The following is a 25,668-nucleotide window of genomic DNA, read 5'->3' on the forward strand; positions in this document are numbered from 1 at the left end:
TGGCTCGATTGGTTCTATGAGACAACAATGAAAGCGCCAAAATATGTTTAACAGGCCGCACTTATTAAGTCAATGTTTGCGCAATATCACATTGCAGGTTTTGTAGTTACTATCTCCGTCAACAGCTCTGGATCCGTCACCCAGTCTTCTCATATTTTCTCCCCCAGAAAAAGCCTCTGTCCCTGGGCAAGGGCAGGAGCATGTGGTCCTGGCCTTGTGGAGCTCAGAGGCTCTGGAGCCGAGGAAATGGGCTGTGTTAGGACAGATCGATGGTAATCACACCTCTTCACAGTTAGCTCTCTAGCGTGGGGGGAGGGAGAAGGAAGGACGGAGAGAGGGAGAGCAAAAGAGGAGGTGTATGGGGGGAGGAGAAGGTGGTAGCACGGAGGGGTGGGGGGATATGCAGGGCCCCCTTGGGAACAGAAAAACGCCTAGATTCATGATTAAGGAAAAGATATTCACCCCACCCCCACCCTCTCTACCAACTCCCAAATATGGATGCACCCTTATGTCTGAACATGCTCCAACCTGATAGCGTTGTGATAATTGTCTCAGCTTTAACATGCGTAGACTTCATCCATCCATCCATACGTAGCTATACCTCCATCTTTTTGCTCTTTTTCACTGTTAAGGATTAAGCTCCTAGGATTCATGCACTGCGTTTCTTCTTTTCTGATATGTGTATTATTACCCTCTGAAGCACAATAAACTTCCTGCAGTGTCCATCTAATACACTCAGCTACAATACTGGCTCTTAATACCACTTTGTCAAAACATATAGACTGTATTTGCTTTTAGCCCTGAGGGAAAGACTCCATTGCACCTTAAAGGAGGTAATTTAGTGTGAAAAGGTTGCAGTCTTTATTGCAGTGTAATCTTAGCATGGAAATTCAGTATTTTCAGTGTGTGTGTGGCCTTGGGTGTACTGTGCAGTATAGTGGGAGGTAAAACGAGCAGTGAAATGATCGCTTTTGTCATCTGCTGGCTAGTAGTGAACGTCTTTAACGCAAGCCTGTGCAGAACGCAGTAATCCAGTATAATACTGGCTGATGGGGAAAGGTTGATTGTAGCTCCAAGGTGGGATTGGTATTCTTTTACTCAGCTTGTTATGTATCAGATCTCTGGAAAATACAGACCTTTAGACAGTAGAACATCACAGACAGATACAGAGATACACACCACACACCAGAGTATTTGGCTGCATTTCTTGTGTTTGTATTAACAGTTGTGTGGACAGCCAGAACTGAAGCAAGGCATTCTGTCTTCTTAATGTTTGATACTGAATTATTCACAAGCAGCTTTGCCAAACATGTTTGGACTGGTTATCAGTGAACACTCACAACATATTGTGCGATGGAAGTGTATTTTAACATCCCCATGAAGACTCTTCTTGCTAAAAGATGACTGAAGCAGCAGAAAATTCAAAATAATAATAACACAACCACTTACTGTAAGGTGTAAAGGTCAAAGAGGATTCCTGCTGTGGTTTGACAGAATTGCAGTATCAAATTGTACTATGTCTGAAATTCAAGGATGAGGCTGGGGACAGAGGAAAGTGGTGATTTATATCTTGCCTATGTTTGCACTCCCCCCAAATGTCCTCAATTTCAAACCCACAGTCTTGTGAGTTTTTTAATCTTTAAGATTTTTTTTCATTCTGTCCTCCCCTTTAGCCCTCTTTCTGGTTCATCTTAAGAGTAACCGCACAAGGGAAATCTGTGTCTGGCTTGGGGTTGTTAGCAAAGAATTGTAGCTTTGTTCTGCCCTCTGATCCAAACCATAATTTTTGTCATTATTGCACCGTCATCAATGAGCATCAGTGATTATTTAAAGTTTTTTTTTTAGGCCGTCAAAGTACAGTAAACAACGTTTTTCTTATTCTCTGTCTGTTGATTATACTGAACAATTAAAAAACGTGTTGTATAATACATTAGTGTTAGTGTCAAGGGCACTAATCAGTGTGGTTTTACATTTAAAGTCGGCTTGAACATTAGGCATATTGCTGTAGGCGTCCCATCCATGTTTCTTAAAGGCCCTTTGAACAGATTTTTGTATACAGGCCTAAATAACATCTTATAACATTAATGGATTTTTATAAGAGGCATTGTCTGTACATGATACGAGTTTACCCCCAGGGCAGAACAGGTATTCAGGATTGATGCTGTGCTCTGGTGCTAGGTGCCCTCTGAGACCGCTGCTCCTGCCAGGAATCCATCACTAATACTGTACAGCAAGGGCAAAAACACAAGAAGAGAGGAGAGGAGTAGATAGGTGAAACCAAAAACAAAGTTAGTAGAAGTTAAAAAAGTTAAGCTACGGACAAGATGCAATGTGTAAAAAAGGAAAAAAGGCACAATCAGAACTCTCAAGTATAAGAAGAGAACTAACTATTTTGATAATTAGATTAAGTCATTTTTCAAGCCAAAATGCCAACTGTAAGCTAGTATCAGCTTCTCAATTGTGAGGATTTGCTGCTTAATATCTTTATGGTATCGTTCCAAACTGAAGGTTTGGAATAAAACTGAAAATTAATTGGCAACAATTTTCATAATTGAAAAGTGTCCAAAAGATTCACTGGTTGTAAATTCACAATTGCTGGTTATCTTATCCCTCTATGATTGTAAAATCAATATAGTTTTGTTTTGGACTATTGGTCAGACAAGGCAAGCAAACTAATTAACAGAATAAGACAGATTTTTCTGACATTTTATAGACCAAACAATTACTATACTAATCAAGAAAATCCAGAAACTAATCAATAATGAAAATAATTGCTTGGATATCAGTCCTGTGTCCCACATTTCCTGTTACTGGAATAAAGAGTGACGCGCCACCAATGAAACGCTCCTAATGTTAAACATAAAGCAGGGATGATGACTGTTATCGTATTGATGATGATGGTGAAACTTTATCTTTGCTGTGTCAGCATTCACCTCACACAGTCATTTCATTACCAACACATGAGCCCGCTCTCCCAGACATAACTGAGTCATGGCAACTCATTTTCCATGTGATTAATCATTTTCCTATACCATCTCTGAACAGAAAGCTAGCATATTATCTTCAGTATCTTCCTCTTCCTTTCCCCCTCTGTTTGGTTACAGCCGCTTTCACAAACACCCATCATGTTGAAAATAGAACAGCCCTACAGCAACATCTAGCCAGCTCCCTAGATGATGTGTATCACCTGGTTGACAGTCTCACACTGGATATTTTTTCCTTTTCTGGATGTTGTTTTGAGAACACCCAAGCTTTTATCTGTGATCTGTCTCATCTGTGTTTCACCATAAATCTATAGTAGTAGTATGATCCCACCCAGCCATTTCCTGCCCGAAGGGAAGTGAGTAACTTTGTCAATATTTTAGAACAAAAGGGGATTGGACTCCTATAGTAGATATAAAATCCGTTATTTGAGGTTAAACACAACTTTATACAAGCACATGTTGTAAAGTACTGTATAGTGTTTTGTAAATTGTATATTTGGGTTTTGGACAGTTGGTTGTAGGGATGCACCCCGATACGGATCGTATTACACAGATCAGATATCGGCCAGATGTGACTGATCCACATAAAATTAAAATTTTCTTGCACTAACTTAAATTCTTTTAGTCACGTCAGTTGTTGTATATATCTCAGTGAGTTCCGCACAGTGAGGTTCCTGTTTTATTTGATTTTAAATTTGGGGTGGGGGGGGAGAGAGGATTGTATCAGATCATGATTCCGTTCCAGTCGGTACCCGGCTGACTTTAGGTATTGGTATTTGAAGAGAAAAAGTTGGAGGTGATGCTTGGAAAAACAAGGAGTCTGAAGACGTCACTTTGTGCTCTGGGAAATAGTGATGAACATTGTAACTTTATTTTCACAGATTAATCGATTATTGTAAGCGTCGTATTGTAGGATTCATTCCCACAGGTTATTGTAAGAAGTGATGTACCACAGTTTTAAAAAGAAGACACTACATCGTCCTCACTTTGCTATCTGTCAGCATGAAGGCTTGATCTGATGCGCCGAGACGCAGCAATATGAGTCAGGTTGTTGTTAGTGTTGCTGCTGACTAGGTTGCTGTCGCCGGGTGTGTGAGTGTGTGCACGCACGTTTATGTGTGTGTGTTGCTGACTGGTATGCTGTCAGCTGGGTGTCAGCCAACTTGACACCCACAGCGCACTTTTAACTTTTCTGGGACCTTCCCTTTTGACAGCCAAATGGACGCTCCAGCCATTAGGAAAAAACATGGACACACACACACACCCACACACACACATACATACAAGTTGCTGAAGTGACCAATTAGAAGAAGTGTTGGAACTAAGCAGAAATGACACAGAGTAGACAACAACAGAAAAGGCTGTGCTTGTTCTTCCTCCCACAGGGTTATTTTTTTGGGTTTAGAATGGATTTAAAAGCCTTTCAGATCCTGTTGATTAGTCAGTTTGGTTGCAGTCAATTGAATAAAAGCAGCAAAACGTCTTCCATATCACATTATGATGTGTTGGCACAATTGAGTGAACAATTTAATTCAATGTCACCATGATACCAATAATGCTAGGAGGCAAATGGCTGTTTAAATCAGTGCACGGGTAGAGATATGTGTGTTTGTGTGAATATGTGTATATTTTGTGTACAAAGATACAGTATGTGTGTGTTTCTACATGTATGTGTCTTTGTATTGTAGCTATACCTTCCTGAACACATTGTGTGGATTACATCCATGTTTATGTTACATATAGGAGACACTTCAAGGTGAGCTGAGTGTAGGGGCGGAGACTGTACAAACGTGACTTGATCAATTGAGTTGTTGACACCGTCATTGCCTCAAAGTGTCCTTATGGCAACACATACCACCCTTTATGTACTAACGCTGACCTCAATTTCATTACTATTATATATGTGTCTCCCTCCTGCAGTGAGGGAACATAGTAGCAATTTCACCACAAAGTAACCAACATGTAAGAAGTGTGTCACAAACATGTCACCTACTGAAATCAATTAAATCGCTTGATAAACAGAAATTTTACAGTTACATTTTGTTGATAACAGGTTTTCTCAGAAAATCTCTGCTGACCAGAGCTGAGAACAAAAGGAACAAGAACAAGAACAGAAAAACAGTACAAAGAGGAGTGATAAGACAAGACTGTTGTAAAAGACGAGGTAAAATGAAATATAGCAGATGAGAATCCAGCCCAGTGACGAGAGCAGATACAGAACAATCATGGTGAACTGCAAAGAGCAGAGCACTCTGTGTGTGTTGTTTGTGTGTGTGTGTGTGTGTGTGTGGGACAGAGAGTGTGTGTGCTGCTCTGTTGGCTGCTATAGCCAAGCTAACTGACTGTACCCATCAGTCAAGGTTGTGTCTTATTATAGGTCATTAGTCTCTCTGCTCAGCTGCGACCTTGACGCTACCTGCTGGAGCATGTATATGTACCACAGTAGGCAAAATGTGTGTGTGTGTGCACCTAGGCTGCTTTGTACACAGAATGTGTGTTCAAGACTGCTTACTGTATGTATACGTGTTGTTTTTTTTAAGTGTGTGTGTGTGTGTGTGTGTGTGTGTGTGTGTGTGTGTGTGTGTGTGTGTGTGTGTGTGTGTGTGTGTGTGTGTGTGTCTGCAGCCTTGATGAGCAGTCAGCTCTGGCTGTGCGTGATGGATGGATGGACACTGTGAGGGGTCAGAGAGGGTCAGCCAACACACCCTCATAGAGAGGGGGACAGGGTAGGCTCACAGGATGTCAGTCACAGATTTTAGTGCTACAGGACTAACACTGGTCTAAAGTAAAAGTGCTGCCACCCACGATAAAAAAATTGTCTGCGGTGCAGGACAACAACTGCCACCTGTCATTTACTGGTGGTTGCCTTGTTCCTACTCTGACAGTAACACAGTGATGTGCAAACCACAGTATATCATCAAGCTCTCACCCAGATACTGGACTTATTGTGTGTGTGTGTGTGTGTGTGTGTGTGTGTGTGTGTGTGTGTGTATGCATTAAAAGAATAGTCTCCCAGCCAAGAAATAGTCTGGCACATAACCCCCAGTAAAACCACAACATGTCTGGTTTTGTACAGATTAAACAAATAAGATGTAATGTGTTTATGAGTGAGTTTTAGAGGTGCTGGTAGGTAGACTTTGCTACCTCTGGACAAGGCCTGGCTAGCGGTTTCCCCCTGCTTCAAGTCTTTGTGCTTTGTGCTGTAGGCTGTAGCTTCATATTTACATACCGACATGAGCGTGGTATCAATATCCACCTTTAACTCTCAAAAAGAAAACAAATAAGCGTATTCTGCAAAATGTTGCGCTTTTATCTTTAAAGAACAGTCGTGTCTAACTAATTTCAGGACATTTGATCTGACTATGATAAGGTATACACGATAATGATGAGGATAGCTTCAGTTGCTCTTTATGATGTTTTTCCCTTCCAGGTTCATTAAATTCTGTATCAGACGGAATACTGCATACTTTGCACTGCGCTTGTGTACAACATCAGATTGGGTTGTGACTGATCAAAAGCTTGCACTTTGAAACAATTGTACTACCATTAGCTGCACCTTTGGCCAGCTCTGTTTGCACCCACTAACATATCTGTGCAGTGTTTTAGGAACCACCAAATGTTTATTTGCATGATGCTTAGGCTGTTTTCCAAAACTCCCATCCTTGTGTTGTGTAATCTGCGTGAGCTGGCGTGCATCCTCAGCCCAGGAGTGTAAAGCGAAGTCTGGGTTACTGTATTACTGTATACCAGTGGATCAGATTTATATTGCAGTGTCCTACAGTAAAAAACATCAGATAAAAATTAACCCAGAGGAGAAGAGGGAGAGAGAGAAATCCTGTACCCCTCCCTTTATCGATTTTCGTGTCCCATGTCCTGTGCTAAACACAGCACAATCAAATAGAGAGACACTGCTCATAAGCATAGCCTGTGTTAGAAAGAGAGATAGTAACAGAGAAAGCTTTTTTATTGTCCCATTTTCCTTTTTTTGTTAAGAAAGTCACATGATATGACTTTTAGGGCCATTCCGCCTCATGTCGAGAGTAGGATTGTTGCACTGACATCTGCTGGTGTTATTAATCTAGTTGAGTGGCTCCAAGCAGACGGGCTGAATGGTCATTCCATTGCTCTGTCCCCTTAAATATATTGAAATCCTTCTTCAGGCCACGCTTGACCTGGTTGACCCTTTAAACTCTTGTGACCTCATGGATTGATGTTGTGGTTTGATCATGGCATCATTATTGCAATAAGATGTGGCTGGAGTTTTTGCCGCTTTCCAAAAAGCGTACTAAACAAAATTAAATTAGAAAGAAAAGAAAATCCTGCACTGTACTGGTTTCTCTGTTGGGATATTGACCATTTCTTAGCAGCAAAATACAGGTGAATTTCTTTACTCACAACACCCACAGTGCCTGTCTTGTTGCCACGTTTAGGGAGTGCTGCTATTATGGATTTGGGCCTCCCAATTCAACAGCCTATTACTTTGTGTTGCCTGAGGGGCAGCTGGCTGTTTCAGCATCTAATAGCCTTCTGTTTGCCAAGCAGAAACGCCAGGATCACATTACTCCCGTATAGGAGGCTGTAATGTGTAATAACCCCTGTATTTGTGGAAGAGAGTACATGGATTTAAGACGTATAAATGAAAGATCGGCAGTTGTATTTGTGAACGTGTTGGACATCGGATAAAACTAATGTAAACGTAAAACCTTTTACTCTCATGCTTCCTCCGAATATTTCTCTTCTTTCTCCTCTTTCATCTCCCCCTCCTCCACTCTCCTACAACCACCATGTCTGGATGGAGCGTTTGATCAACTTGGCCTGGAGTCAAAGGGCGATCATGGAGGATTAGAGTATTGTCCCCTAATTTTAACATGTTTACTGAGCCACCCGTGTGCGTGTGTATGTTTAGTTTATGTGCACGTTTGTGTCTGCCTGCATGTGTGTGTGTATGTGTGTGTGTGTGTGTGTGTGCTGTATGAAGACTGAGGGGGGTTTAGGGGGGACAGATGGCTCGTGGTCTGCTCTCGTCTGGTGCTCTCTGCCTGCCAAAGATCAGGCGAAAACAGTTATAGCACTCTGCACTTCATTCAGCCCTGCACAACAGGCCAAAATACAAAAACAGACCTCTTTCTATTTTATAGATAGCTTTATGAGCTATCAAAATGTTATGGTGGAAGCTACAGAAATGACATTTATAGCAGATTTTGTTTTGTTTTACTGACGGATTATATTTGACAATGAATGCCTGGTTTTGTTCTTTGGCTCTTTATTTATTATTCGGAAAACTACAAGAGTTTTGACTGGCAGAGAGGCGTGTGTATATGCCTTGTCACTAGAGATGGTCAAAGTTTTGCAAGTCTTTCCATTCAAATAAATGCATGGTCACACAGCAGATTCAGTAGGTGCTTTGCTGGATGTGGGAGCACTGAGCTAAATGTATTTTATCTGCCATAGTGGTTTGTGAGACGTGATAATGTGGACAAGAAGCTTTTAGACTTAGACCTCTTCATAAAGTCTGGAGAAGAGCCTCTCTGTCTGCTGTAGGGTTCTCAGCAGAGAAATAATGATCACACACACAAACTGTACACAGTCGGTGGAGCTAGTGTAGATGCAGTACATTGTATGTGTGGTAATCCATACACACACACGCACGCACGCACACACACACACACACACACACACACACACACACACACACACACACACACACACACACACAATAAAGTCATTTACATATTAAGATTTATTGATTTAAGTAATGTAGGGGTTTTAGTTAGCCTACTGGTGCTTGAAGACTGCTCTGTGTGGCTGGTAAAGACAGGGAGACATTGTTGAGGTAGGATCAAAAGAGTCACTGACAGAAGTTGCCAACAAACAGGACATTGGAAAGGGAAATGGACAGACAGACTGGCAAAACATCACAAGAGACACCTTGAAACTTGATTATATAACTCTGAAAGTCATCTTGACTTCAATTTAACCATACCCTGCTGAAGGAGGAGACAGACAGTCTCTCACTCTTTTCCAAAGTACTTTCACTCACTGTAGTCCAGCTGTGGTGCTAAGGCAGTGGAACAAATAGGACACGCAGAAGGCTAGAATATTCTAAATAACTTGCTGATGTCTGTTGCTCACATGGGTACTAAGGCATCAGGTACAGGTAGAAATGCAACATCTTTCCCTCCCTGTAACAGACAGGCAGACCCACACATGGTAAAAAAAATCAAGTCCGCCATGTATGATCAGACGAGGACGTTAATACACATTCATATTGAATAGTAATGGCTGTGTGTGGTAAAGACACAACGAAGGGAACAGAAAAAAATACATGCAGTACAGATAGATAGAGGCAGTGGAAAGATGGTTGGGAGGGAGAAGAGACAGAAATTGGTAAAGATTTGATTGAGACAGAGAGGTGGAGAAACATGGGAAGAAAAGAGGACCTAAAAGAGTGGGGATAGGGAGGAAGGAAGGGGAACGTGAAAGCTTTTTCACATCTGTCCTTCCATCGCACTTCTTTTCCACACAAAATTAATTTGAACAAGTTCAGGGGGGGAATGGAGTGACGATCATCAGTAATGGATGTCTGCAGTTGATGAAGTGGTTTAATCATGCACCCTTGCATACTGTTTTGAAAGAGACTTTGAGAGCCATTTGTCTTGTCTCCTGCTTTACTAGAACAGCAAAGACTTACAGGAAGGTAGTGGAAGAGTACTTTCTTTGAGCAAACTGGATGTCCTTGTTCTTCTTCCTTCTCTGGATCAGTTGCAGATCTAACGTCCTGGTAACAGATACCCTACAGCTTAAACAGTCCCTTTACAAACTGAAGGAAAAGTCAATCTTGTGAATAGATTTATTATGTCATGTCAGCTCAGGCTGCTCAAGTTTGTACGACACCCTGAGAAACAGAAGAGAGAAAATTTAATTGATCCATGTTCCTTTTGCATGCCTGTGCATTTATCTGTGTGTGTGTGTGTGTGTGTGTGTGTGTGTGTGTGTGTGTGTGTGTGCGTGCGTGCGTGCGTGCGTGCGTGCGTGCGTGAGTGCGTGCGTGCGTGCGTGCGTGTGTGTGTGTGTGTAAAGTGAGTTAGTGTGTCCGTGTCCGTCATTTGGCTTTGTATCTACATTACAGCATCAATCCATGTACTAGTTGTTCAGCCTGAGAAACATGTGGCTGTAATGTTGAGTCAATGAAACTTACTCTCCCCTAAATGAAAATCCTCTGGTAGATACATATTCCTTTATTTGTCCCACAATGCCAATTCCAAAAATTCCTGGTGTACAGGTTAAAGAGTCTTCTTCTCTGATTTAATATGTACCGCATAAAAAACTACAGTATCTTATTCTTGTAGGGGACGTAGGGGACTACAGTAGGTACTGTGGTTTGTGATTAGGAAACGTGGTCATATCAGCTTTTATACAGAATTTCTGCTATCTTTTCAAAGGACTGACCTCTTTCTTTGTCATGGTTTTCCCACACACTCATTGAAATTCATATGTGTCACAAGCACCTCTTTCTCCCTTCCATATAGCCACATACACACTTACCAGTACAACTCATCTCAATTTCAGCTCCCACAGCTCCTGTATGCTACCTGCTGTTCACACAAGATTGGCTCTTATTATTGGGAATAGTCATTTCAGTCCATCTACTGGTTAGTCATTTGCATTTTTATGTCCCATTACTGCATCAGAAAGAGCGGGAACACACTCATAAGAAAAGAGAACTGCCTTTTTGACACAGAAGGTGTTTTAAGATGGTTTATGGACTTCTCTTTAGTCATTTCCTTGAGATGGCTTCTCCTCTCAGCCATGAGAGTTCATAAGGAATATTGAAAGGATACAAAGGCTTGTTGTAACTTGGAGGCCTGTTTGGTAAAAGACACAAATAAACTGTGTTAATAACGCCAAGACTTTGTGCTTGGGAACTCATGTGATAGTCTGTCTCTTGTGTTGATTGCAGTGTTGCAATTATGAAAGGAAATTCACAAATTAATTTCTTAAGTTATAAAGCAGCTATATAAAAATTGTTTAAATTACAACATAAATCGTTTAAATTACCATGTGGTGAAAGTCGTTTGTGGTGATTGTAGTACAGTGTATTCACCACCCAACTGCAGTTCACATCTACTCTACAGAGTGTTTTAGCGTCTTTCAGCTCATTGTTTAGGTTTTACAGTGCACAATATAACTGTTGATGAGTAGCATGTACAGATGTAGTTAACTATGGACTGAATTATTGTAAAAAATCAATATTATCCAAAGAATCAAGGTGATCCTGCCACAAATCTTGTTGCGGTTTATTCCATTTCAGTGGAGCAAAACATTTGTAACAAGCTTTTTTTTTTAGCTTTATGAATATTTACTACCAAGTGCAGGTCTCCTCTGACTGAAAGACAGATCCGGCCTACACTCCTCTTCAAATCACAGGGATGAGTCCTAAAGGCTAATATGAATCTCAGAGCACTATGATTAAAACACCAGTTGTGGACACTTAGAAAATGTCACAGAGAGACCAGTGATGTTTTATACAGTTGTCATGCAGGAGACTGTCCACCAGAGTCCAGTGTTTGACTGCTGAACAGAGTCTGCTGCAGGTAAAACTGAGGCAAGAGGAGGAAGAGCAGAGGGGAGAGGGGGAGGAGGAGGAGGAGGAGGAGGAGTTTGATGTCTCTGAATTTGTGCCAGATTTAACTAAACTCTGGTGTGTCATTTAGTTTTCATTGGTCACTTGTCACTGTTTGGACATTAAAACCCTGTCCTTCTGTTTTAAAACTCAGTCTATCCCTCTGTCGCCATCTATGTGTCTTCCTCTTTTGTTCTGTTTCTGTCTCACACTCTCTTATGTCTCATATGTTAAACCTTCCCATTGCTGTACTCTCACTCTATTTTGCCCCTTCATTTTCTGACTTATTCTCCACTCAGCCCTACCACCCCCTCTGCCTTCCTTTTAACTCTCCCCTTCCTCCTCCTGTGTGTAATTCATTTTCTCACCTTTGCTTTTCTGGAACCTGTTTTAGGGTGACTTTTTGGCGGGACAGCTATTGATCCAGCATGGTGCTCTAGTGTGTAGATTTCACCTGTACAGCTGACGAATCAGTTGGATGAAATCCAATGCGACATTCAAGTTCTCCTCATGTCAGTGTCAGCATTATTGTCCATGGTCCCAGACAGTGGAGAGACAGGAAACTTAACGTGTGCAGCAGTAGTAGAACTATGTGATTACATGTGTTAATATGGTTATTTTTACCTCAGCTTGCCTCCAACAGAAAAAACAGGATTGTAGGATTTAAAATGTATTCAATAAATATTCTACATCATAGGGCTTTTCTAATGAATCAGATAAATATTCCTGTTTATCATGTCTGAGGTTAGCTGGTATCGCTGCTCTAGTTCAATGGCCCACCTATTTTCCTTTTCAAATTCCCTCCCTCCTCTCCCCCTCTTTCTCTGCTTTCTACCCTTTCTCCCAGTTCCCTCCCTCACTTCCTCTCCTTCTTCCCTCCCTCCCCGGCGGTTTTATGTCCCAGGTGACAAAGAGGAGCTGTGCCCTTGAGCGAGCTCTGTGCAGCAGGAGCAGTAAATATCCGGCTGTGTGGTGTATGTTCTCTGCAAATATTGAGGATACTCCCCAGAACGGTGGATGGTGTGATATTTTACAGCTCCTCTGAGATGCTCGCCTAGTATGTTTGTGAACCAGGAAAGGGAAGCCAGCAGGGAGACAATATCTGTTTTGTTAGGGTTGGATGTCACAAGCATTATACTTGGTTCTCTGTGGGATATAGTTTGTACATATGGATCATATTTAGTTGATGAGAAATAGTCAGGACTGAGAAGCTCTATAAATAAATCAATATACCGTATCATGATATACAATAAGGTCTTGGGTTTCATTATTGTAATATGAAGATATATCTTATCTTTTTCAGGTCTTGTTGCAATTAAATGATTGTCTAAGCTTATTTGCGTGTCCTGGGTCAATGAAATCAATAGCAAACTTGTTTGGTTGTCATTTTCAAATTAAATAAACATTATTTTAGGTGTCTCCTAAACCACCAAGCATGATTACTGTCAAAATTGTCTTTTCTAATTCCCATTTTTACAAACTCTATGTATAGTTTCTCAACAAATAACAAGCATGTCTCGCTTCAGTTCAGATTTGAAACTATAAAACAGATAAAGAGGAGAGAAATAACAGAGAGAAACAAAAACAAAATACAAACACACCTCACCTATGAGAAATAGTTGTTGTTAAAAGTTGTATATATCATGGAAAATCTAAAAATATAAATCTTACTGTATGTATATACACAAATATGTGATAGAACATTGGATCCATATCAACCACCTCTCTATCTTGTATTGTTTTCTTGTTGCTAATACACTTTCAATGCTCAAATACTCAATTGTGAAAATAAATACATAAATATAACTCACAAATGCCACCACAAGAAAAACATCCATTCAGCATTTAACTGCAATGTGCCCAGATAATGTATCGACCCATACTGTGTGTGTGTGTGTGTAACTGTAACATAAGAATAACTGAGTTGCTGTGTGTGTGTGTTTGTGTGTGTGTATGTATGTGTGTGTGTGTGTGTGTGTGTGTGTGTGTGTGTGTGTGTGTGTATGTGTGTCTGTTTGTGTGTATATGTGTGTGTGTGTGTGTGTGTGTGTGTGTGTGTGTGTGTGTGTGTGTGTGTGTGTGTGTGTGTGTGTGCGAGCACAACTGTGTCAAAAGAGATAATTTTCCATAAGTAGGCTTGACTCCCTTCCTCTTTTGTTATAACCTCCCCCAGTAGCCATGGTAACCGTGCCGTTTCCAAGGAAGGCTGCTCACTACGGTGTTGGTGTGAAGGGGCCTGTGATCCACCAATCACATGTTCAACTCGCCTCTTCTGGTCCAGAGCATCTGTCACTCCCTCTGTCAGCTCTCACATACACCACTCTCTGACTCTCACTCTCTCACTCTCTCACTCTCTTTGTCTCTTGTCTGAAAGTTGATAGCACTGGAAAATACCCATAATGCTGTGGTGCCATTCCTCTGGAATAGTGACAGAATGTGAAAGCCGTGGATGAGGGATGGATGGCTGCATGTGACTGTGGGAACATGTATATTTGTGTGTATGATCTTTCAGGCAGTGCCACAGCAGCAGCATTCCTGCTATAAATAACACTTACCGTATGGATGTGATACTGGTGAACTGTGCTTATCATTTATTATCAAAATCTGCAAACAGAAGGAAAGAGTGCACACATAGCGTTGTGTCTCTGGGGTTTTCCATGTCCTGGAAGTTAATGACCACGCATTTATTTACACATCTGTTGAGAGAGGCTTTTCCACTCTCTCAACAAAAGTCTGTATTTAGCTGAGTGTCTCTAGGAATTCTGCTTTTATTTAACAATTATGTGCAGCGGTAAAGGTAGAAAGTGGTGGATGGGCATTTTGTGGGTCTGACTTTCACGCCAGAGACTGTCACAGACCAACAATCAGTGTTTTTTTTCTTTAAAAACATGATCATGATCTTTTCTTTACATTAACCAAGTGTTTTGTTTACTTAACCATCCATGCTTTAATTGTCATCAGGGACAGATCTAAGTTAATTTGTATTCTTACAGAGAGTGTAAAGGTTGATATCACTTTCATATCTGTATGGTAAATACCAAGCTACAGCTAGCAGCCGCTTAGCATAAGTATGGGAAATAGGAAAATGCCTAGCACAAAAACTGAAGTGTAAAACACGGTTTTGTGAGAAATTGGCAGGGTGCAGTCATTGCTAGAGTTTCCAGCGTTTGCCTGGCAAACTCATGGTGGTGACAACCCTCCAGGAAATTACTGCGCCTGGCCAAGAAAAAAATACAATGTTTTTAGACTTTGGGTTTTTGGACAGATATCAGTCTTGTATGGTATCAATCTTCTCATCTAACTCTTAAAAATAAACAGACCTTTGTGGAGCAGAATATGTTTTCCAGTTCCAGTTTCCAGTTAATCATATCATGACCCCTCAGATTTATCTTATGACCCCATTCGGGGGTCTGGACCCTCAGGGTGGGAACCATTGGTCTAATATCAACACATTGATGGGGGTTGATCTATTATGGAAAAATAGCTTTCCTTCCCTAAACGTAGAAAGACACTAAGAAACACTATGCAGTGGTGGGTGGTCCTCCAAGATAATCACATCACTTCTCACCCACAGATGTAATACCCGAAGATCAAACATATAACATGGATACGGTAGTTAGGCTGCATGTTACGCATAACCTCAACTGGCTTTTCCTTTTTGCTCACACAGATAGCGATCAGATCTCTTTACGTACATTTTCCAGGAGAGCAGTGAGTATACCCGGCTGCTATCTTTCTGTGCTGGGGCTCAGCTATGAGCAGGATTTGTGAGGAGAAATCAGTTGGAGTGAGCCTCTCATCTCTGAGCTCCAACCCAGCTGACTGCAATTGGGCGTGTCTGCTGAGGGGTGAGAGGTAGGAGGACAGAGGGTGTCCCTAATACCAAAGGAAAAGCCCCTAATCCTCTGTTAAAGTGTCCCCATTGACTGTTGAGGGGCCCCCGCTGGTCCACACGCCCCCAAAATAGCGTCTGGTGTTATTGTTGTTCTTCTCTATTGTTATTGGACTCGTAAAGCCCCCCCCCTTTTAGTAGGCACACATAGATTCACTACTGCTTGCTCCCATGTGTTTAGATCCCCCTTGTTGATGTATTACGCGACCAGGTAAAGCACGTACACTCACACTGGTCTTTGTTAGGGGGAAAAGAGCTGATAAGCAGGATGACAATAAAGAGCAGCATGCTGGCAAAGACTGAGGGAGTAAACTAGAGAGAATGAGTGGGAGGGAAAGAGGGAGAGTGGGTGGGATAACAAGAGAGAGGAGGGGGGGGGGTTGACATATCCCAGTCCAGTCATTTTAGCTAAAGTATTTGTTTCAGCTGCTATTTTCAGTTTGGCCCCTCTCCCTGCTTGCCTCCCTAACCTTGGATATCAAGATCAAACTGACACTCCCCCCCCGCCCCCCAGACTGAATGAAGGTGAGGAAGAAAAGGAAGGAGGCAGAGAGGGAGGGAGAAGCCTCAGCTATTATGGTAAGTCAGGGTGCTCTTCCTGCACCCTCCCCGTTTGAAGGTGCTTTCTGGGGCAGGGGCCAGCTTCTGCGAGGCAGCAGGGATTTACCCTTGTTGACACATTTAAAAAAAGAGAGAGATAGAGATTGAGAGGGGACTGGGAGGGCGAGAGGCAGCAGAGGGGATTTGGCGTGTGTCCTCTCTCCAGCGTGAAAGACTGCGAGATGCTCAGCGCTTTGTTTACTCACCACTGGAGACTTAGATAGACCCCCTCTCTTCTTCTTTTACCCCACTACTCACTTCTTTCCTCCCACCATCCCTGTTTCTGATGTGCACGGCATCGACCAGACAGCGGAAGGAACTGTAATATCTCTAATGCTTGCATTTGTTGGTGTGCTTAGATTTTTTTTTTTTTTACTTTGTTACGTGAGCCAATGGCACCTTGCTCTTTCCTCTGAGTGGGATGGATTCCTGTAAGGTTAAGATAAGGACAGATCTAACAGACTGACTGACTGAGGAGATGACTGGTTGGCTGTTTGGCTGCTTGGCTGGCTGGCCACTCTGAGCTCAGGTTTCACTCCTCTTCACTCAGAGAAGAGAAAGGGGAAGTAAGTGAACATGGCTGTGGAAGAGGGTGCTGTCTTCCTTACACAAGTGAGTAGTGCTAATTTTGGGGATTTATGCACAAATTATTATTTTTATTTTTTTAATTCTGAAAACTTAGATTTGTGTTGTGATTTGGTGTTATCATGAAACAAATGCAAGAAGTTATTGGCCATCTCAGAGGAGGATGTTGTGAATTCAGAGGCGAACCAATAGAATGACCTAGTCAGTCCTGTATCATTCACTGTGACTGCATGGGTGTTTGGGTGTGTATAAACATGGAAAGCTGATCTGCTATCGTCAGATGTAAAGCGTATGTTTGTCTGCAGGGTAAGGAGTTTTTCAGCACACATCAGGGAGTTGTATGTTCATGTTGTCTGTGTACAGTAGAGGTATGTATACATTATTGAGCAAGTTGGATGCTTTTTCTTTTAAAGGAATAGTTTGACATTTTGGGAAATTTTATTTTATTTTATTTACAAGATGTACTGTAACCTGTTAATTAGTGAGCTTTTAAACTTTTGGACAGGGCCAGGCTAGCTATTTCCCCATTTTTATGCTAAGCTAAGCTAACCATCTTCTGGGTTCAGTTTCATATTTAGAATAGAGGCAGTACGTGTAAAATGAAAACATTAATATTACTCTATAGGGAATTATCACCTGAATCTGCAGCTTTAACTGTTTGCTAACAAGTTTCATCTTATCATCTTAAAAAGTGATAATATGTCAATGTTGTGTTAACAGCTTGTTTCGACTGCCCTCAAATGTCCCAAAGAGAAACTGAAGCTGTAGAATTACAGTAGATATAGTGAGAGCAGTAAAGCTTTGTTTCAGTGGAGAATGCTGTGAGAAACATTTATTTATTATAATAGACAGAAGTGATTTACTGACTCATTAATTCATTCATTTACTGACTCATGATGGCCTTTCGGAGGCATGACACATTGTACTACTTGTTTCCTCTTTGTAGTACTCCTTAAATGTTTGGTGCTTTCCATCAGCGACACTATTACAACAGAGGGATGTTATAGAGTGATGTTGATGTTTAAGATAATGTGTTGATGCACTGTGCAGAGAACATCTTGTACATTTGAAATATGAGAAGGTTCTAAAATGCAAAAACTCCTCTTATAGATTACCATTCATTCATTTGCCAATAACATGCTTTACATTCATATTTCTTAAAGCCTTAGTAATGATTTTTGGGTGTGCACATGTTGACAGTGAAATGGGGGCATTAATTCCTTCATAGCTTTGCTATGGGGGAAAGAGAGAAATCAGAATAAGATGAGGGACTAAGCAGAGCAGAAGATTTGGGAAGTTTGAGAGAAACGGATGTGGTGATTGGTGGGATGAGGTCCTTTGGCACCAGTGGGTGTTGTTGTGGTGGAGCCTTGTCTGTTTTGTGCTGTCAGTAGAGAAAGGGATAAAGTGAAACAATACAGCCACTGCTGGTCTGGCTCCCCTCTTCTAAGCTCACTTAGTTCATGCACATCATTAACATGCCCTTTGTGTCTAAGTTTGTGTGTACATATTTTTGCCTGCATGTATTTTTAGTCAACACAGTGCGTGCACAGCCAACATGTATGTGTGGTGATGTAGCTTATATGTGGATAAAGTGCAAAATGCTGCACGAGTTTCTGTTTGCTTACATACCCGGTGCAGACTGCCAAACTGACATCATCGCAGTCTGGCTGCCTGGGATATCAGTCTTTATACTATCTAAATATCCTCTATCCATCTAGACTATCACTGTGCTGATGTCATGAGGAGAAGAAGTGCCAAGTACAGATTCAGCAGAAATGAAAACAAATGCTCTGCAGCTCCAAAACCTCGTAAATCTCTGCACTGACTGTCCAGCCTCTATTTGAGATGGTGACAGATACTGTGTCCCAGTTTCATACTGCATACTACTTGTATGTGTTACATTGTATTTCGGAGTTAGTATACAGGGAATCAGTATTCTTTATCAATGAATCCTAAGAGGAAATAATACAATACATGCATGATTGGACATCAAACTGCGACTTTTGAATTCTACTGCCTATTAAACAAAAGAGAAATCAAATTAATAATATTTTATTTTTTTTATTTTTTTGTTGTCCGAAATCTTTCTGGAGCCGTGTCATCACTGCTGTCACAATTTATGTGAGTGTTTTGCAGCTGCAAGTAGAGCCTTCATTTCCTTTGTCCAAAAATCAAGTATGTGTTTTTTTGTATGCACACTGTCTCTCATGAGTATGTTTAATTTAGTCAGTTTTCCATTGTGAACACATTATATACCCAAAACTTTATAAGAGTCTTTCCCTAAGCTACGCAAAAAGACCAGATGGCTACCATTTAAATGGTAAAAGTAGCCAAGGAGGTTTGCAAGTGCATATTTCTTAACACAAAATCAGTGTTATAATGCTTGACCATTAATAGTAAGTAACAAGATATTGCAGTTCAAATGTCATTTATTTCACCATTACATAGTTCCAATACATAGTTCACCAGAAAACAGACAGACAAATTAAGGGGATATCCCTTTATGGGGATATTTAAATGTTTTAAATACCGATGTCGCTATCTGTCTCAAACAGACTAACTAAGGCTCCACTGTTATGTAGCATTTGAGTTTTTCCTCTCTCTTTTGAAGAGTGTCTGCAGACACCAGTCCGTGACCAGAGGGCATTTTTAATTAGAACTGAGATGGTTAATTGTCGTTTTTACAGCGACTTATCCAGAAATTAGCTGCATTTTTGACTTTGTAAGGCTGTTATTGGGAATGAAATAATTCTCAGCTTTTCCAGTTATCACTTTGTGTCAGATTTCTCTCTCTCTCTCTCTTTCTCTCTCTCTCTCTCTCTCTCTCTCTCTCTCTCTCTCTCTCTCTCTCTCTCTCTCTCTCTCTCTCATCCTCTCCCTTCAATCCAACATTAGATTAATGCTTTCCTTCAGGCTTAACCTAGTCTTTAATGGCCCCATTTTCTTTGAACCTCTGATCTGTGGAGGCTTAATGATATTTCTCTTACTAATCTCTCGCCCCGTCCTGTGTAATGCTTCATTCACAATGACTTGAAGACCCCTCATGTCGGACGTAGGTGGGATGTGGATGGAGGGTTGGACATGTTGGTCACTGGTTTTTCACAGCAGGCATTAAGGGATAAACTGACAAGAGCAATGAATGTGATTTATGGATGAAGACTACTTAATCTGTTGACACTTAAGCTTGAGCAAATGCAGAAGACGGAGCAAAGAGCGCTGCATGATATTTAATAGATCACAGCAAAATAGTAACCTTTGAAAAAATCATGTAAACTTTAAAAATGCTCTTAGACATCCATATTTTTAGAGATGTACTGTCTATTTCTAAACTGAGAGCATGCGTGTTAATATTTCATCGTTTTGTTATGTAGTACCATATCTGCCAGTACAAACCAACCAATAGTCTTCTATTAAATATCTGCATTGAACGATTAAAAGAAGAGCACAAGGCTAAAGTATTACATATCATGTCTGACTTACATAATATTTGATGGTGTAAATCACCGAGCAGTTGTCATGCATCCTGCCTCTCCACAACAGTGTGACCTGCGTATTTCCATGTCAGAGGTTTTAGAGCGGTCAAGCATTTGGTGACACCCAACAAAGCCGAAGAGTAGTGGGTCACACAGGCATGCTACTCACAGCATGGCACACACATGCCGGTTATGTAAGAAACAGGACAACTGTTGGTATTTGTACCAGCATGCAGACGCGCACACAGACACGCACACACATGCTGCACAGATATTTTATTATATGGAGAGAGTTTGACTCATCGGGAGGGAATAAGCTGTTTTTCAGTCATTTCAAGTGTTTTAAAAGTCAAGTAAAGTTGTTTATAATGCATATTTAAAACCAGCAAATGTTTACCCTAGTGCACTACCAAAGAGGGTTAAAATGCAATAAGATTAATACAAGTAAATAATACAAAAGAAATAACTTAGAAGAAGTCTTAAAATGTACAAGTTACTGTAAACGTTGTACAACATTGAACAAGTGTATGAAGGTTCTTTTGGGGGAATGATAACATGGTCTTGCTCCGTTTGTATATTGTTTTCATTCCACTTGTAAACAATAGTCACTAAGAATCACATGCATCTACATTTTTACTTTTTGGTGTACCGTGACTGTTTTTTGTCCTCCAGCACTTCTCACAAGCTGCTAGTACTCTTCTCTGCCCTTCTCCATATCAAGTTCTCTGGGCAATTCATAATGGCCCTAAATAAACTGCATTACCCAGGGGGCACTACAGGATGCTCACCTGTTCCCGTTCTCGCATCTGTTACATTAACGTTACATTAACAATAATGTTATGATACCACACGATGATACAACAGAGCTTTAAAAGCCAATTTAAAGCCAGTGTGGTTAACCTGAGGGACAAGTGGACGTAGAGCATGGGGATGCAGAGGTGCTTCGTTTGTGTCACACACTAAAAGTAGAGAGAAGAGAAAGTATCCAGGGATTTTGCCGGGAATAGGAGAACTAAGGGCATCCCAGCCTGATGACTTCATTGCACCAGACAGTAAAGCTGGTGTACATAGTCCATTATTGTTTTTTTTATTAATAATTTAAATGGTTGTTCCCTTAGTTAAATAAATGTATGTTGTGAAAATCAGCAATATCTCCTAGTATCTTTTCTTCACTGCAGAAATTAGAATGTAATACTTGCTGATATTGGCCGAAATACTCGCTAATATGTGAATAAGGGGAGCACTGGCACTATCTGTGAAAATTAAAAATGGTTAGGTCTTTTCTTCTGGTCGACATCCAGAATAATAGAAACAAAACACAATCTAGTACACAAGCAGATGAGTTATGATGCTGAGGCGGTTCATTTGTTTATCCACACTGTCCCTAAAAACGTTTAGTAGTTAGGCGACAGGAGATTCAGGCCACTGCATTGGGTATTTATGAGTTTTCACTGTTAGTTGTCTGTTTCACTGTACAGTGCAGCTGTGCCCATTCTGATTCACAGTCTTCTGCAGCTTCAGTCTTAATAAATAATCTTAAGCTTTTATGATACCTCTTTAAACTTTTTACACTTTTAGAATGTTACTTCTCTTAATGACAGCTGTATATTTGTTGCAATGTTCTTGGCTCATATTGGTGCAGGCTCAGGCTCTGTGCCAGTGACACAGTCTGTTGTATCTGACTTTTCTCAAGGCCACGAGAACAGAAATATAATTAGTGGTTCAGTGCTATCATACATTTCTCCAGGGATTGGGGTTATGGAAAGAGGAAGAAGACATTTCTAGATGTTGGCTGATTGGCTGCAGAGATATAAGCTTTAGCTTAATGGACTCTTGTAATCAGGAAATGACTTGGTTTCCAGTTAACACTGCTTCATCTGCCATTATTTTGTTTGTGTACACATGGTTGCATGAGCACACACAGACACAAATATTTTCCTCTCACAGTTTTAAACAGCCTATCAGTGGAACAATCTGATGCTGGATGTCTTGTTCACTCACATTTTGGCTTTGGGTCAGATCCCTCTATGTTCGTCAGAGTTATTTCTGGAAAAGCGCGGCGGAGGGGGAGGTGGAGAGTACAATGTTGGATAACCGTCCGCTCGTACCGTTTGGCCCTGCAGAGTTTATCCTAAGTGTCTCTGGACGCAAGGCTAAATTTAGCAGGTCTGGGCTTTTGATAATTCAGGGGAATTTGGTTTTTGAGCCTCTATTATGAAGCAGCGTATCACAGCTTCTCTCGCTCCAGCTCTCAGAAGCTCCAGTGCTGAGTTTTACAAAATGCTCTTTGCGAGGCTGCTGCGAAGAAGGAACACAAAAAGTGCAGAGCTTGCTGTGTGTCATTTTATGTCAAACCCAATGTCCTAGGAGCTTACATGAACACAAAAAACAGACACTCTCTTCTGTCTCCAACTCTTTTTCTTTGTCTTCTCTCATCCTTCTTTCGATCTCTCCCCCTCCCCTTCTCTTCCTCTCACACACACTCACATACACATGCACATCACATTTGTTATAGGGGCAAAAACATGCTTGCCTCATCATTTTATTTTGGTGTGCAAAGACCTATTTCTGTAGTGAAATAAAGGACAGCCCAGCAGAATAGAGAATGCACTGCTTCTCGTAGCACAGCGACATATAGACTCCTAACTGCCATACTGGTGGATTCAGAGGAGATCTCTGTGGAAGGGAAGAGGTCTCTTTGGCAGCTGTGAGGACCACCCGGTCATCGAACTTCCTACATTTGGGATTTGGATTTAACAAAGCTGGAATGACAGTCCTTTGGGGATCTGATGGTTGACGGAGGATGACGATAATAACTGTTGGGATGTTATGCTGTGGCTCTCTCATGGATTTACTTTTTGAGATGTTTGGGCTTTAGCGTTGTCTTGATTTAAGACACCCGTGGATTTCTCTATACTGATTTAATGGGACAATGGATCTACTGCATATGTGGATATTGGCTTTGTTTTTCCCCTGTTAAGATGTTTTTTGGATGTCTGAGAAATTATGACAGAGTTCTACCTGGTACAGTACAATGTTGGCATTTATATATGCTTTTGTTCTCCTGTGTGTCTAATTTGATGCAGGTAAGCATGTGGCCAGAGTCTGACCTGGCGTACTCATCTCCTCTCTCTTTTTCTCTCTTTCTTGTCTGCTTCTCTTTCTCTCTTTCGCTCTTCTCCTCTCCAGTCTGACAGTAATGCCAGTTACCTGCGAGCGGCCCGGGCAGGGAACCTTGAAAAGGTCCTTGATTACCTCAAGTCTGGGGTTGAGATTAACATTTGCAATCAGGTACGTTTTCTAAGACTGTTATTAAGAAATCCTCCTTCGGGTTAAAGAAGAATATCAAGTAATTATTTTCCTACACACATAAACATGCTTACATCCTACTGCTGCGTCTGCCCAATTTTAAATTGGGGGTTCAAGGGCTCATTTTTTTTTACCTTAACTCTTTCGCTCAGCACAAGTAAGCATTTGTCTCATAGTATTACCTAGCGCATGACATACTCCGACTCCACTAAATATGTTTCTTTCTCAGAATGGTCTGAACGCTCTCCATCTAGCCTCCAAGGAGGGGCATGTAGAGGTTGTTGCTGAGCTGCTGAAGCTCGAAGCCGCCGTGGATGCAGCCACAAAGGTAAGGCCCAGCCCATCACCTATGGCAGCTCAGCTGATGTTATGGAGAACTATATTTGGCTGCAGCACAAAACAATGGCTGTACTGTGGGATTGAATGCAGCAACAGTACGAGTACTGTAAGTGTGCAGCCTTTGTTAGGGTTTATTATTAGATCAATTTTTAATGATCCCTGTGGGATTGCTGCTGGAAAAAGTGAGAGTATTGAGCAGGACATAATAAAAATATATATCAGAATGAAGCAAAGGGAGTTCAACAGTAGAATACATTAATTGGCAATATATGTAATAAAGAGCAAGGTGGGCAAAATTAGCAGCAGCACAATATGATATCATATGATACATCAGGGGAGGGTCTTTTCCTTTGAAGCATCTTTACTCTGACGCTAAAATGAGTTGAAAACATTATCCAGATTGAGCCCAGAAGGCTTTCACTCCCATTTAATCGTCTCGTTCAGCCTCTCTGCCACAGGCCACGTGCCTAGTGCTGACATAAACACAGGACACAATGAAATATTCAAGATCAGGGAGAAAATCTCCCCAATTAAAGCCTCTCTCTATTGTGACCCCTGAGGATGCTGGAGGATTAGTTTGAGATCTTGGGAATCCACTGCCTGCGCCCTAATGGCTATACATTTCTATTTTATGCAGCCGATGGAGACAATCAGAGAGGCAGTGCTATTGAGGATACCTAGATTTAGTAGCACAGAATGTTTCATTTAGACTGTGTGGGTGCTTAATGCGAAAATTAATTGTGTATCCGCCCCTAATGTTGTGCTGTTCTTGTTGTGGGAGAATTCAGCAAGAGGCCTTGTCCTCGGTTCATTAGCCTCTTAGCAGCTCCATAACAAAAAGATCTTGATTTAACTTTAACTATAATTTCTGGGGCTTTTCTTTGTGATGTTTTACTGGATCGCTTTATGTTTGTGAAGCTTTTGATGTTTGAACCAGTCAAAGAAGAGTTTACGCACACAAAGTTCTTAGTTGTGGTCTTCATGGTGGAACCCTATCTGCTAGAATAACTAACAATTGGTTTTGCCAAATACATTTGAGGGAAATTATGTTCAGTGGCAATGTTTTTCCTGTGGTTTTGTAGTGCACAGAAGATGTAGAGAGGTGGTCAGGGTTAGTTGGTGGGCGTGCCAAGTAGGACTTTATGTCTTGCTGGGTTATATCTCGTGCTCAAGTCACTGTTGACTTTTTAAATATTTAACCAATACCACCAGCTTTGTCTTCCCTTAAAGGGGCCCAGACCTCTGTAACCCGCTCCTTATTTCTACTTGGTGCTAGTGCCTTGAGGCTACATTAGCTGACACAACACACACAAATGTCAGACCAAACTGCCAGCGGTTAAGTTGCTTTTGTAATTTAAAATCAGTGCAGAGCAGATATTGTTGGGGTGAAAATATTGTTGTCAGTGAACAAAATAGGTTTAGCGGTGCAAAAGACTGCATCTCTTCATCTTTCTCTTTACAGTTTTCAAAAAATGACAATAAAGTTGAATCAGTACTGCTCTCAACAAAAGCTGAATCGTTTAAGCTTCACAAATGTTGTATTCTGTGTACTGCAGAGAGGCATTATATTGCAGTGGTTATCATGACAGGTCAGATGAGTACTGCTTTCCATAGAAACTATAGTGCAGTAAAGTGTCTATGGGAACAAACCAATATTAAGTGTCTATAATAAAACATTAGTGAGTCAGTCATGATAAAGTAACAGTATTTCATTTCATGATTCAGATTATAAACTGATAGTAGGAGTGGTTTTACTGTTTTGTATTCCAGAGAAGCCTTGAGGCTCAGTAAAGCACACAAACTGTCTTCAGCTACATTATATACCAAACAGTCTTGTCTGTCTCTTTATTAATCTGCCTC

General features: G+C 41.1%; 1 protein-coding gene across 27 annotated transcripts in view; it reads left to right on the forward strand.

Moving 5' to 3' along the window:
* Nucleotides 1-25,668, forward strand: part of ank3a (ankyrin 3a) — a 125,051-nt gene that overhangs the window by 39,088 nt on the left and 60,295 nt on the right. For 24 of the 27 annotated variants that reach the window (XM_051428423.1, XM_051428386.1, XM_051428369.1 and 21 more), the window contains exons 2-3: nt 23,350-23,451; nt 23,699-23,797. In XM_051428423.1, the coding sequence (XP_051284383.1) occupies nt 23,350-23,451; nt 23,699-23,797 (201 nt within the window). Of the gene's footprint in view, nt 1-15,968; nt 16,079-16,287; nt 16,712-23,073; nt 23,185-23,349; nt 23,452-23,698; nt 23,798-25,668 lie in introns of those variants that run through there. The other 3 variants (XM_051428424.1, XM_051428425.1, XM_051428427.1) reach the window with 3 other exon arrangements.

The sequence above is a fragment of the Dicentrarchus labrax genome, unplaced genomic scaffold, assembly GCF_905237075.1.
Source record: "Dicentrarchus labrax unplaced genomic scaffold, dlabrax2021, whole genome shotgun sequence".
NCBI classification, from domain to species: Eukaryota; Metazoa; Chordata; class Actinopteri; family Moronidae; genus Dicentrarchus; species Dicentrarchus labrax.